The following is a 12,692-nucleotide window of genomic DNA, read 5'->3' as shown; positions in this document are numbered from 1 at the left end:
GAACGGAATGGCATCAAACATATGGAAACCATGGATTTGATGTATTTGATACCATTCCACTGATTCCGCTCCAGCCATTACCACGAGCTCGTCCTCCCCAATTAAGGTCCCACCAACCTCCTGTGATGTAGAGGGATATAGGACAAACTTTCTCAGCAAATGGAAACATTTTGCTACGTTGTGCTCTTAAGAACACAGCCCTGGTGTGTTTGACTGCGGCCAGGCTACGTACTGTCGTTATTGATGTATTCATCCCAGTCGAAGCCTATGCTGCCGTTGGCCAAGAAGTTCTCGGTGGAGTTGATTGGCCAAATCACGCATTTTTGTCGTAGGTTGCCCATGAAGAGCTGTAGTCCAATCAGAGCGAAGACACCGAGACAGAAGACTGTGAGGATCATAACATCTGACAATTTCTTCACCGATTGGATTAGAGCACCGACAATGGTCTTCAGGCCTGGGGAGGAGAAACACACACAGACACACGTTTACACACAGACACACGTTTACACACAGACACACGTTTACACACAGACACACGTTTACACACAGACACACGTTTACACACAGACACACGTTTACACACAGACAGACGTTTACACACAAACACACGTTTACACACACACAAACGTTTGCACACACACAGACAAACGTTTGCACACACACAGACAAACATTTGCACACACACACAGACAAACGTTTGCACACACAGACAAATGTTTGCACACACACAGACAAACGTTTGCACACACACAGACAAATGTTTGCACACACACAGACAAATGTTTGCACACACACACACACACAGACGAACGTTTGCACACACACAAACGCACAGAGGTACAAACACAGACGGGCGTGCACACACACAAACCAAAGAGATGATGCAGAAGGTTTGTATATGGGAGATGATCTTGGGATTCCCAGACAAGGTGACTTTGCTGTACTGTATTGTCTGTCTAATAAGTCCATGATCAAAGTACTGTACTGTATTTCCTGTTTAATAAGTCCATTACCAAAGTACTGTACTATACTGTCTGTTTTATGTCCATTCCTTCTTCAACCAGTATTCAACTTACAGTATATTGTGTGATGGAATGGATTGTCCTGAGTATCCATTATAACACGCACATTAAACCCTTATGCCTGCGTTGGGTATTTAATAATACAATACACAATACACATTGATGTGTCATCAGTATAATATATATTATGTACCTGTACACTGAGTATTCAAAACATTAAGAACACCTGTTCTTTCCATGACATAAGACAATTGAGACATGGATTGTGTATGTGTGCCATTCTGAGGGTGAATGGGCAAGACGAAATATTGAAGTGCCTTTGAACGGGGTATGGTAGTAGGCAATGTTTCCTCTAAACTGAGTGCGCGCTTTAGCGAGTAGCTTCCCTCGGACTGCCGGTGCTGAAGAAATATGAGATTAAACTTCACTCAATTTTCTACAGTTTCCCCTTTAGTTATTAACACTATCAAAGTTTCCCCTCACTGTGGGAATTGTGATTGAATCAACGCAATATTAGCCACGTTCAATGTAATATACCGAAATAAAACAAACTATGCAAGATTTAGTATGCAAAACTAATTGTGTTTTGAGAAAGAGATTTTCTTGTAGGCAGAGCGTATTGGTGTATGATTCTATTGCATTGACAGCACAACTCATACTGTACTCTATACGGTGCGCCATAACCAATCAGAGCTGCAGTAGGCCTATATGCAAATAGCCATATATGGATCTGTGCCATTCACTTTGAACTGGACTATGTTTAGGCTACAGTATGAGTGGTCTTGAGTAGATGTATTTGTGTGTTGAGATCAAAGTGAGAGCTGCATGTAGCCATGTGTGCACATTTGTTCACATGATTTGCTAGTTAGTGAGTTATTAGCCCAGTTATAGATCATTGGTAGTCAACAATGAGGGAGTGATTGCTTCCTACAAGAGCACAAAACATGTACATTTCTATCCATCTTCAAAAGCCAGTTGTGAGACAAAGAGATGTGTTGAATTTTGAGATGATCTTGAATAAGCTAAGTAGCCAATAGGCAGAGGGTAGCATAATTTGTCTGATTCTCTGTAATAATGGGAATAATAATGAATTTGTAAAGTGGTTTCTTGCACTGTTTATTTATATATCACTATGCAAGTCAGCTAAGAACAAATTCTTATTTACAATGACGGCCTAGGAACAGTGGGTTAACTGCCTTGTTCAGGGGCAGAAATACAGATTTGACCAGCTCGGGGATTCGATCTAGCAACCTTTCGGTTACAAGTCCAACGCTCTAACCACTACGCTACCTGCCGCCTTAATGTACTTTTCTATTTTTGTGTATGCAACATGATGGACTGACTGGTTTAAATGTGTATGATGTAAGAAACTATGTGTATGTGATCCTTTTAATGGGAGGCGATGCCAAAGACAAATGTCCATCCTGGATGGACAATAACGTTTTATTCAATTCTATCAAACACAACATTTTCAGTCACCTCCTTGTCTGACGGACAAGTGGATAAACAGGTTAATGTCATGTCCTGCATGTGTTTTTCAAAAGTCTCATGGAATGTAGGTCTACAATGAACACCACACATTGGCTGCTGCTGAAGGCTGATAGAACAGCTATTTCCATGTTAAAATGTTATGGGATGCCTTTTCTCCATGTTGTTGATGGTAGGCCACTCTGGTAGGACTGTATTATGATCAAATAGCCACAGTAGCCAACTTGCAAAACTATCACAACATTCAAGTTTGCGCTCAGCAGACCTGAATTTTGCTATGCAGATAAAAAATCTAGGGAACATTGGTAGTAGGTGCCAGGTGCACTGGTTTGTGTCAAGAACTGCAACGCTGCTGGGTTTTTCACGCTCAACAGTTTCCCGTGTGTATCAAGAATGCTCCACCACCCAAAGGACATCCAGCCAACTTGACACAACTGTGGGAAGCATTGGAGTCAACATGGGCCAGCATCCCTGTGGATCGCTTTAGCCACCTTGTGACCAATTGAGGCTGTTCTGAGGGCAAAAGAGGGGGTCCATAGTAGGAAGGTGTTCCTAATGTTTGGTATACTCCGTGTATATATCAAACAAGGACAAATTGTCTACAAAAGGTAAAACCTTGCAGTGGGAAAGCTGACATTTGATATCTGACATTTCAATAACATAAATGTAAATAACGGAAAATGTATATTTCATTAGTTAAAAACAGTACAACTTCAGACAAATTTCAACAACTGAAGACATATAAACCATTTTATAATACAAAAATGAACAATAAATATCCAAAAGCCATCCCCCTCTGTTTAGAGGTTTAGTAAATGAGAGACTCACTGACTGTATACAGTTAGTTGATATGCCACTACTGAACCAGGAAGAGATCTATTAATAAGTCCATTACCAAAGTACTGTACTATACTGTCTAATAAGTCTATTATTAGTATCACTGGCTGTACACAGTTAATCAAAGAAAAACATGTAAATAACATATCACTACTGAACCAGGAAGAGACGTATAGTATCTTGCCTCGCAAAATATTTCCTCTATGTTACCAGTATGGCCAGTGACTACAGCTAAACCAGAAGGGGAGGACTCCAGGAAACTGAACAGTGAGAGGGCATATCCTGTAAGAAAGAAAGGAAGTAACCACAGCAGTACAACAGGGGGATATGATAAGAGGTCAGAGGTTCAGGCAGACAGGGGCTGGAAACCAATGACATGCAGGCTGAACAGAAACCATTCAATGCCACCGCCACTCTGGGGCCTTTTCCTCTCATACGTGTCATTAGGTTAAAGCAGAGACTCCTACCTCCTCTTACCCCAACCCTACTACAGCAGACTCTTACCCCAACCCTACTACAGCACTCTTACCCCAACCCTACTACAGCAGACTCTTACCCCAACCCTACTACAGCAGACTCTTACCCCAACCCTACTACAGCAGACTCTTACCCCAACCCTACTACAGCAGACTCTTACCCCAACCCTACTACAGCCAGACTCTTACCCTAACCCTACTACAGCAGACTCTTACCCCAACCCTACTACAGCAGACTCTTACCCCAACCCTACTACAGCACTCTTACCCCAACCCTACTACAGCAGACTCTTACCCCAACCCTACTACAGCCAGACTCTTACCCCAACCCTACTACAGCCAGACTCTTACCCCAACCCTACTACAGCAGACTCTTACCCCAACCCTACTACAGCACTCTTACCCCAACCCTACTACAGCCAGACTCTTACCCCAACCCTACTACAGCAGACTCTTACCCCAACCCTACTACAGCAGACTCTTACCCCAACCCTACTACAGCCAGACTCTTACCCCAACCCTACTACAGCAGACTCTTACCCCAACCATACTACAGCAGACTCTTACCCTAACCCTACTACAGCCAGACTCTTACCCCAACCCTACTACAGCCAGACTCTTACCCCAACCCTACTACAGCCACTCTTACCCTAACCCTACTACAGCAGACTCTTACCCCAACCCTACTACAGCAGACTCTTACCCCAACTACAGCACTCTTACCCCAACCCTACTACAGCACTCTTACCCCAACCCTACTACAGCACTCTTACCCCAACCCTACTACAGCCAGACTCTTGCCCCAACCCTACTACAGCACTCTTACCCCAACCCTACTACAGCAGACTCTTACCCCAACCCTACTACAGCCAGACTCTTACCCTAACCCCAATACAGCCAGACTCTTACCCCAACCCTACTACAGCAGACTCTTACCCCAACCCTACTACAGCCAGACTCTTACCCCAACCCTACTACAGCCAAAATCTTGCCCCAACCCTACTACAGCCAGACTCTTACCCCAACCCTACTACAGCCAAAATCTTGCCCCAACCCTACTACAGCCAGACTCTTACCCCAACCCTACTACAGCCAGACTCTTACCCCAACCCTACTACAGCCAGACTCTTACCCCAACCCTACTACAGCCAGACTCTTACCCCAACCCTACTACAGCCAGACTCTTACCCCAACCCTACTACAGCAGACTCTTACCCCAACCCTACTACAGCAGACTCTTACCCCAACCCTACTACAGCCAAAATCTTGCCCCAACCCTACTACAGCCAGACTCTTACCCCAACCCTACTACAGCCAGACTCGTACCTCATCTTACCCCAACCCTACTACAGTCAGAATCTTACCTTATTTTACCCCAACCCTACAGTCTCACCCACAGCTCTTTCCTTCAGGACAGGCATCATCTTCAGGCAGAACCCCCAGTGGCTGAAGCAATTAGTCCATAGAATGCAAGAGGATTCCAAACATTTCCAGAAACAGAATGTCTCTCACACATGGAACTGGAAGCCTTGAAGGGCTTCTGTTGTCCCTCTGCAGGCTTGGCCTACACCTCTTCTATAATATGGTCCCAACTTAACTTAGACCTCTAGGATGCTGACTAGTGACGGAAAAATGTACCATTAGTGAAGTGTCATGCACCTAATTGGTATATCGTTGAAATAATAAGAAACAATCTCTTCTATATTTTCAGTGACACTACTGAGTGAATTTACCTTATACATTAAAAACATCTTATACATTATAAACATTAAGGATTTACTTTTATATTCTATAATCCGGACAGGGTTTAGAGAGTAATCCCTTTTTCTTTTTGACACAGCACTGTTTTGACATCTCATGAGTTGTCAATACAACAGATTCCCAGGGAAATGTGGGGGCCAAAATGAGAGAAACCCACAGTTTGTCTTTTCTGTGAGAAGAAAAATAACTCTGTGAGTAAAACACGTTGAAGTGATGTCATTACAACCTGAAACGGTTCATCATTATGTCATCATTTTAAATGTAATTTCTTCTTTATTTAACTAGGCAAGTCAGTTAAGAACAAATTCTTATTTTCAATGATGGCCTAGGAACAGTGGGTTAACTGCCTTGTTCAGGAGCAGAACAACATTTTTACCTTGTCAGCTCGGGGATTCGATCTTGCAACCTTACGGTTAAAAGTCCAATGCTCTAACCACTAGGCTATATGCCGCCCACTGATGAAGTCATTCCAACCAGTTTTGCACAGCTTTGCCAGCTGGGGACCAGAACCATAGCTGACAATCCTTCAGTGCTTCATTTGAGCAGGATCAGGTGTTGTGCTGAAAATCTCCCCCTGACAGAACCCCCCCTTCACGTTCTTCATTACTGTGACTTGCTATTTCTGCTCTTCACTCAGCTGTCAGTTTAGTCTACATTTCACTGATCTTAGTAGCAGAAAGCATTTTTGTCTGCAGTTTTCGGTTTGGCTATTTGTTTCAAGTGTATGTGGCGGTTCTAGCTTGTATGGCCCCTGGGCGAACCCCTCCTTTAGTGCCCGCGCCTGCCCCCGCTCGGGGGCGCCTCCTTGCCACCCTGGGCCGGTTGCCCATGTCGCCAGTACCTAAATCCGCTACTCATTTTGTATTAGTCTATAAATAAATCTGCCAAAATTCGTCATCTCTCCCATGTCTTATTCAACTAGTATTTTTGAAAGTGTAAGGATAATAATTCAGCCATAGATGTTCTGAAATGTTTATTGCTTGCCAACATTTTACTCCCTCCTCTGTTTAATATAAACACACATACATTAATTATTCATTTCAGTTGCCTATCCTGACGTGAAGTTTGTTTTATAGAAAGTATTTGACTCTGATGTGTGCCACAGAAAGTATTTGACTCTGATGTGTATCACAGAAAGTATTTGACTCTGATGTGTACCACAGAAAGTATTTGACTCTGATGTGTACCACAGAAAGTATTTGACTCTGATGTGTACCACAGAAAGTATGACTCTGATGTGTACCACAGAAAGTATTTGACTCTGATGTGTATCACAGAAAGTATTTGACTCTGATGTGTACCACAGAAAGTATTTGACTCTGATGTGTACCACAGAAAGTATTTGACTCTAGCTACAAAATTAAGGGAATTAGAAGGGGGGGGGGGATTCTGGCAGGGGGGAGATTTTCGGCAGAACACCGGCACCTCTACGTGAGAGAAAAAAAATATCACCGTTTGCAAAGTAAAAATTCGAACAAAAGTTAATTTGAGTTGCCTCCTCATTAATTCTCCTGCCCCCGAAAACAACGTAATGTGAAAACATAGATTTTCAGCCCACACCTGATATTCTAAGAATGAATTTGTGTTGGGCCGGCCCGGGTTAATGGTTTGTGCAACATTATAGCCTATGCTTGAGACCAATGCGTGGCCGTTGCTGTGGTGAAAGACAGAAGCGTGCCTGTATCTCTCTCAGAACTAGAATGACATTGACTTTCTATGATCGCTCTCCCTCTCTCTGCTAGACATGAGCCTGCAACTCTCATCTCTCCAGCGTTGCACTTCATCATTTATTTCCTTATAGAATCATAAAATCATTACCTGTACATAGCCCATCTATAATTTAGCCCAAACAACTACCTCTCCCCCTACTGTAATTATTTATTTATTTTGCTCCTTTGCACCCCATTATTTCTATCTCTACTTTGCACATTCATCCACTGCAAATCAACCTTTCCAGTGTTTTACTTGCTATATTGTATTTACTTCACCGCCATGGCCTTTATTTTGCCTTTACCTCCCTTATCTCACCTCATTTGCTCACATTGTATATAGACTTGTTTTTCTACTGTATTATTGACTGTATGTTTGTTTTACTCCATGTGTTGTGTATGTGTCAAACTGCTTTGCTTTATCTTGGCCAGGTCGAAATTGTAAATGAAAGTTCTCATTGTTCTCAACTTGCCTACCTGGTTAAATAAAGGTGAAATAAAAAATATAAAGAAATAGCCACGGGAAGGGTTCTGCAGGAGCTGCAGCACCACTGATTAATTGAAATACATTTGCCAGAGTTATAGAATAACTGTTCAGAAAGGAATGACATCATTTATAATAGTACGTCAGGACTAGTAGGTCCATCATTTAGCCACAGAGGACCAAGATCTGTTTACAAACATTGCCTCGTTTTGGACTGTGTTCACGTAGCTCAATCCCAAAGCATATAGCCTGGGAACGAGCTGCAAATCTGTCAGTGAACAGCATGCAGTCGGAACAAGCCTTACGCAATATTTCAAACACAGTCGCGGTTGGAAAATACAGGTTGGAAAGCAAATGGCTCCTGCTTAAAAGAGAAGACTCGAATCCTACTGTAGGCTACCAAAATATTCAATCAACTTCCAAATAGGCCGATTGAACGAACATTGTTTTGTTTTACAAAGTAAAACAAGAGATAAGCTTTTGGCACGAGCACATCGGCCATCGCTGGCGAGTCAGCTGCTCATCATTGGGTGAGTCAGCTGCTCATCATTGGGTGAGTCAGCTGCGCATCATTGGGTGAGTCAGCTGCTCATCGCTGGGTGAGTCAGCTGCTCATCATTGGGCGAGTCAGCTGCTCATCGCTGGGTGAGTCAGCTGCTCATCATTGGGCGAGTCAGCAGCTCATCGCTGGTGAGTCAGCTGCTCATCATTGGGTGAGTCAGCTGCTCATCATTGGGTGAGTCAGCTGCTCATCGCTGGTGAGTCAGCTGCTCATCATTGGGTGAGTCAGCTGCTCATCATTGGGCGAGTCAGCTGCTCATCGCTGGGTGAGTCAGCTGCTCATCATTGGGTGAGTCAGCTGCTCATCGCTGGTGAGTCAGCTGCTCATCATTGGGTGAGTCAGCTGCTCATCATTGGGCGAGTCAGCTGCTCATCATTGGGTGAGTCAGCTGCTCATCGCTGGTGAGTCAGCTGCTCATCATTGGGTGAGTCAGCTGCTTATCATTGGGTGAGTCAGCTGCTTATCATTGGGTGAGTCAGCTGCTCATCATTGGGTGAGTCAGCTGCTCATCATTGGGTGAGTCAGCTGCTCATCGCTGGTGAGTCAGCTGCTCATCATTGGGCGAGTCAGCTGCTCATCGCTGGTGAGTCAGCTGCTCATCATTGGGTGAGTCAGCAGCACATCATTGGGCGAGTCAGCTGCTCATCGCTGGGTGAGTCAGCTGCTCATCATTGGGCGAGTCAGCTGCTCATCATTGGGCGAGTCAGCTGCTCATCATTGGGCAAGTCAGCTGCTCATCGCTGGGCGAGTCAGCTGCTCATCATTGGGTGAGTCAGTGAAACTGCTTTTCTAGGACTCAAGACACAGTCGTTGTTATTGATCTCAGATTCTTAGTTTGTCAGTATCAAAGTAAACTGTCATTTCAATCATTTGTGAGGTATTAAAAAAGATTCTGCTAAACTCTCCAATTCATATAAAATGACAGAACTGAATGAAATGTGTTTGTGAAAGGTCAAATTTTTCCCAGACCCAAGTTTTAAAAGAATCTCATGTGTGCAGCGTCTGTAAGCACCTCTCCTCTAATGCTCTACGGCACTACACAAAAGCAATGCTTTACTAGCAAGGGGATTTATTGATTTTGATGTTGATTCACTCTGTTACCTCAGAGCCCCCTAGGTCACCCCTCTCTCGCGCTTTTGTTCTGGCACCTCCTGATTTACAACTTAAGCACAACCATCCACTACCATCCATATACCATACCATACCATATACTGTATGTACTGTAGGAACTGTATGTGTTGACTCAAGTAAAGGTTAGTGGCTCATTCAGTCACCCCATCAGCATTCTAGAACGCTCTAGAATGCCAGCAGAAAATATGTGTTCTATTTTCTGTTCAAGTCGGTCATTATAATGAAAAGTTAACCATCAAAATGAACAAAACAACAAACGAAAACAGGCAAAACAAACGTGTTCAATGCCATTTTTAATCACCCAAGCTTTTAGCAGGCTAATACTGTAAAGCAAGTCACTCAAAAGCATCATGCAGCATAAAATATGTCCACAAACTAGGCTTGGCAGTCTTCATCAATAATGAATAGGTATATTCTGTGGGATGTCACTAAGAGCTATGTCAGTTCCCAGCTGAGCGTCAACATACTCTACGTTTCTTCTGTAACTCAGACGCATAAGAGTCAAATTCATTCATTTGCATCCTTTTGTTCGTGATAAATAATGTTAATGGATTTAGTTAATTGTACCCTCTCTTCCAATCCAATTACCTAGTTATTTTTGGATATGAATAATTATCTCCATCTTTCGAAAACCTTGCAAGAGCCTGGAGGCTTTTTCCAATGATAAAAGTACTATGGATGAGCTATACTGTAGATGTCTCAACAGTCTTTGTCAAAGTGTACAGTACAGTGAATCAGGAAAGGTTGGCTAATTATAAGCTATTCCTTATGGTCAGCTAAAGAAAAATGGATCCCATATTCAATCAACATATATTTGACTTTGTCTCTGGTGATAATCTATTGGTGTGCTATCATACTGTCAGTGTACTTTTCTTTAGTGGGGCTTCTGCTATTGCCCATTCCAATGAATAGACATAGAGAGTGGCTTACAGCTATTTCCGAGGAGAATCACACCTGCCTTTAGGATGAGACTTCTACTGGGGCAGAAGAGAGACACTTTGGAAGAACCTGGAGTAGACTGCAAAGCCTATCAAAAATGTATCAGTACCATTTTTGATACATTTGGAGGAAAAAATAAATTCAACAAATATTATTTCCAATTCTTTTTTTTGGAGGGGGGGTGCTTAAAAATGATAATAAAAATGATAATAATAATATTAGTGAGTATAATAAAAGTAAAAGGGTGTGATATAAACATCAGCCTTAGTGTTTAAACTGAATCTCACCTGGTATGACAGAGATAGTTTTCAATGCTCGGAGAACTCTGAATGTTCTCAACGCAGAGACATTGCCCAGGTCCACAAACTCTGTTATATATCTGTAAACAGGGGAAGGACCACACACAAACACCAATGACAAAACCACACGTGCAAGAGCACCACAACACCACCACCACGCACGCACTCAACCAGGAAGTAACCACAACGCCACTCACAGAGCCTGTCCACGGAGGGGGAGTAAAGGATAAATAAAATAAAAAATAGGACCCACGACACATCGACCCCCATCCTGTCTTACCTGGAATTACAGAAATAGTTTTCAATGCCCTCAACACTCTGAACGTACGCAGAGCTGAGACATTACCTAGGTTTACAAACTCTGTTATACACCTGCAGAATCAAATAAAAGTTACAAACTATTATTGACACACACGATATAAGACGAATGTAGTGGTTGAACAGAAACACTTCTTGAAGTTAAAGATATTTAAGGTCCACTTCGTAAAATGCTGATCTAGTTCTACGCAACATCAAAAACATGGTGGCCTTAGAGTTAGTTATAGTTAGTTTGCCAACATGTAATGTAATGTGTTTGTAACTATACATCTATATCATGTCAAATCCAACATGGTAAGATGAAGCTTTGATCAAAATCCTACGGTCTCCAGCAAACTGAAAGAGAAAAATGGAGAATGAGCGGTAGAGACAGATAAAGAGAGAAGGAGGAAAAGAGAAAGAGAGACAGATAAAGAGAGAGGGAGGAAAAGAGAGAGGGAGAGACAGATAGAGGGAGGAAAAGAGAAAGAGAGACAGATAAAGAGAGAGGGAGGAAAAGAGAGACAGATAAAGAGAGGGAGGAAAAGAGAAAGAGAAACAGATAACAAGAGAGACAGATAAAGAGAGAGGGAGAGACAGATAGAGGGAGGAAAAGAGAAAGAGACAGATAAAGAGAGGAGGAAAAGAGAAAGAGAAAGACAGATAAAGAGAGAGGGAGGAAAAGAGAAAGAGAGACAGATAGAGAGAAGGAGGAAAAGAGAAAGAGAAAGACAGATAAAGAGAGAGGGAGGAAAAGAGAAAGAGAGATATGCAGGAACAGTTAGGAACCCTCTGAAAACACCTGATTGAACCCCCTTCAAAGAAAGAAAGCCTGGACAATTCTGGACAGTAACAATACCTTTAGACTTATTAACGCTCTATTTATCAATTATCCCACACCATAATAATAATACTTAATATGTCTTATAAGAATGAACAGGTAGGTACCTCTAAGATTCTCATACTTACGCCATAGAAATGACCATGAAATCCAGCCAGTTCCAGGGATCCCTTAGGAACGTAAACCCATCTATACAGAATCCTCGAGCGACGACTTTTACAAGACATTCAAATGTATAAATCCCTGTGAATGTGTACCTGGATGACAGAAGCATGGAACATGATCAGAATGAGCAATTTACTATTTCAAATCCAAGAAGTATATCGTTTCTATCTGTTGAAATGACGTACTGGTAATACGTTCAGGCTCTTATCGAGGCGAGCAATACACCACTGTTAAAACCAAACTTGTGTAGGTTAAAACATGCATAATAAAGGTTTTCTAGTTTACATTATATACCTGTGTAGATAATTATAATAAAAGTGAACTTACTCTACTTGCTTGGACCACTCAGGAGGATCACTAAAGGTCATGAATATACAGTTGGTCAAAATAGTACACATAATGATCATGCTGAAAAGAGTGAGGAAATGAATTAAGGAAAAGTTCAGAGATTCAAGGTGGAAAACAAAGTAAATGTCATCATCCAAAACAGTTAAAGGGATACTTTGGGATTTTGGCAATGAGGCCCCTAATCTACTTCCCCAGAGTCTGATGAATACCATTCGTATATCTCTGTGTCCAGTATGACGAAAGATAGTGGTAGTTTCGCAAGCCACCGCTAACTAGCGTTAGCAAAATGACTGGAAGTCTATGGGTATCTGGACAAACATACTTCACTACAAT

The 12,692-nt window shown here is 42.3% G+C and overlaps 1 protein-coding gene across 4 annotated transcripts in view; it reads right to left on the bottom strand.

The window, feature by feature from the left end:
- Positions 1-12,692, bottom strand: part of LOC129829621 (sodium channel protein type 8 subunit alpha-like) — a 109,642-nt gene that overhangs the window by 64,663 nt on the left and 32,287 nt on the right. For 3 of the 4 annotated variants that reach the window (XM_055891419.1, XM_055891421.1, XM_055891420.1), the window contains exons 4-7: positions 12,339-12,429; positions 11,975-12,103; positions 10,697-10,788; positions 233-454 (exon numbers count right to left, since the gene is read on the bottom strand). In XM_055891419.1, the coding sequence (XP_055747394.1) occupies positions 233-454; positions 10,697-10,788; positions 11,975-12,103; positions 12,339-12,429 (534 nt within the window). Of the gene's footprint in view, positions 1-232; positions 455-10,400; positions 10,489-10,696; positions 10,789-11,974; positions 12,104-12,338; positions 12,430-12,692 lie in introns of those variants that run through there. The other variant, XM_055891422.1, reaches the window with a different exon arrangement.

This window comes from Salvelinus fontinalis, chromosome 31 (genome assembly GCF_029448725.1).
Source record: "Salvelinus fontinalis isolate EN_2023a chromosome 31, ASM2944872v1, whole genome shotgun sequence".
Lineage (NCBI taxonomy): Eukaryota > Metazoa > Chordata > Actinopteri > Salmoniformes > Salmonidae > Salvelinus > Salvelinus fontinalis.
Note: the sequence above shows the minus strand (reverse complement) of the source record. Positions and strands in the feature narration are given on the sequence as shown.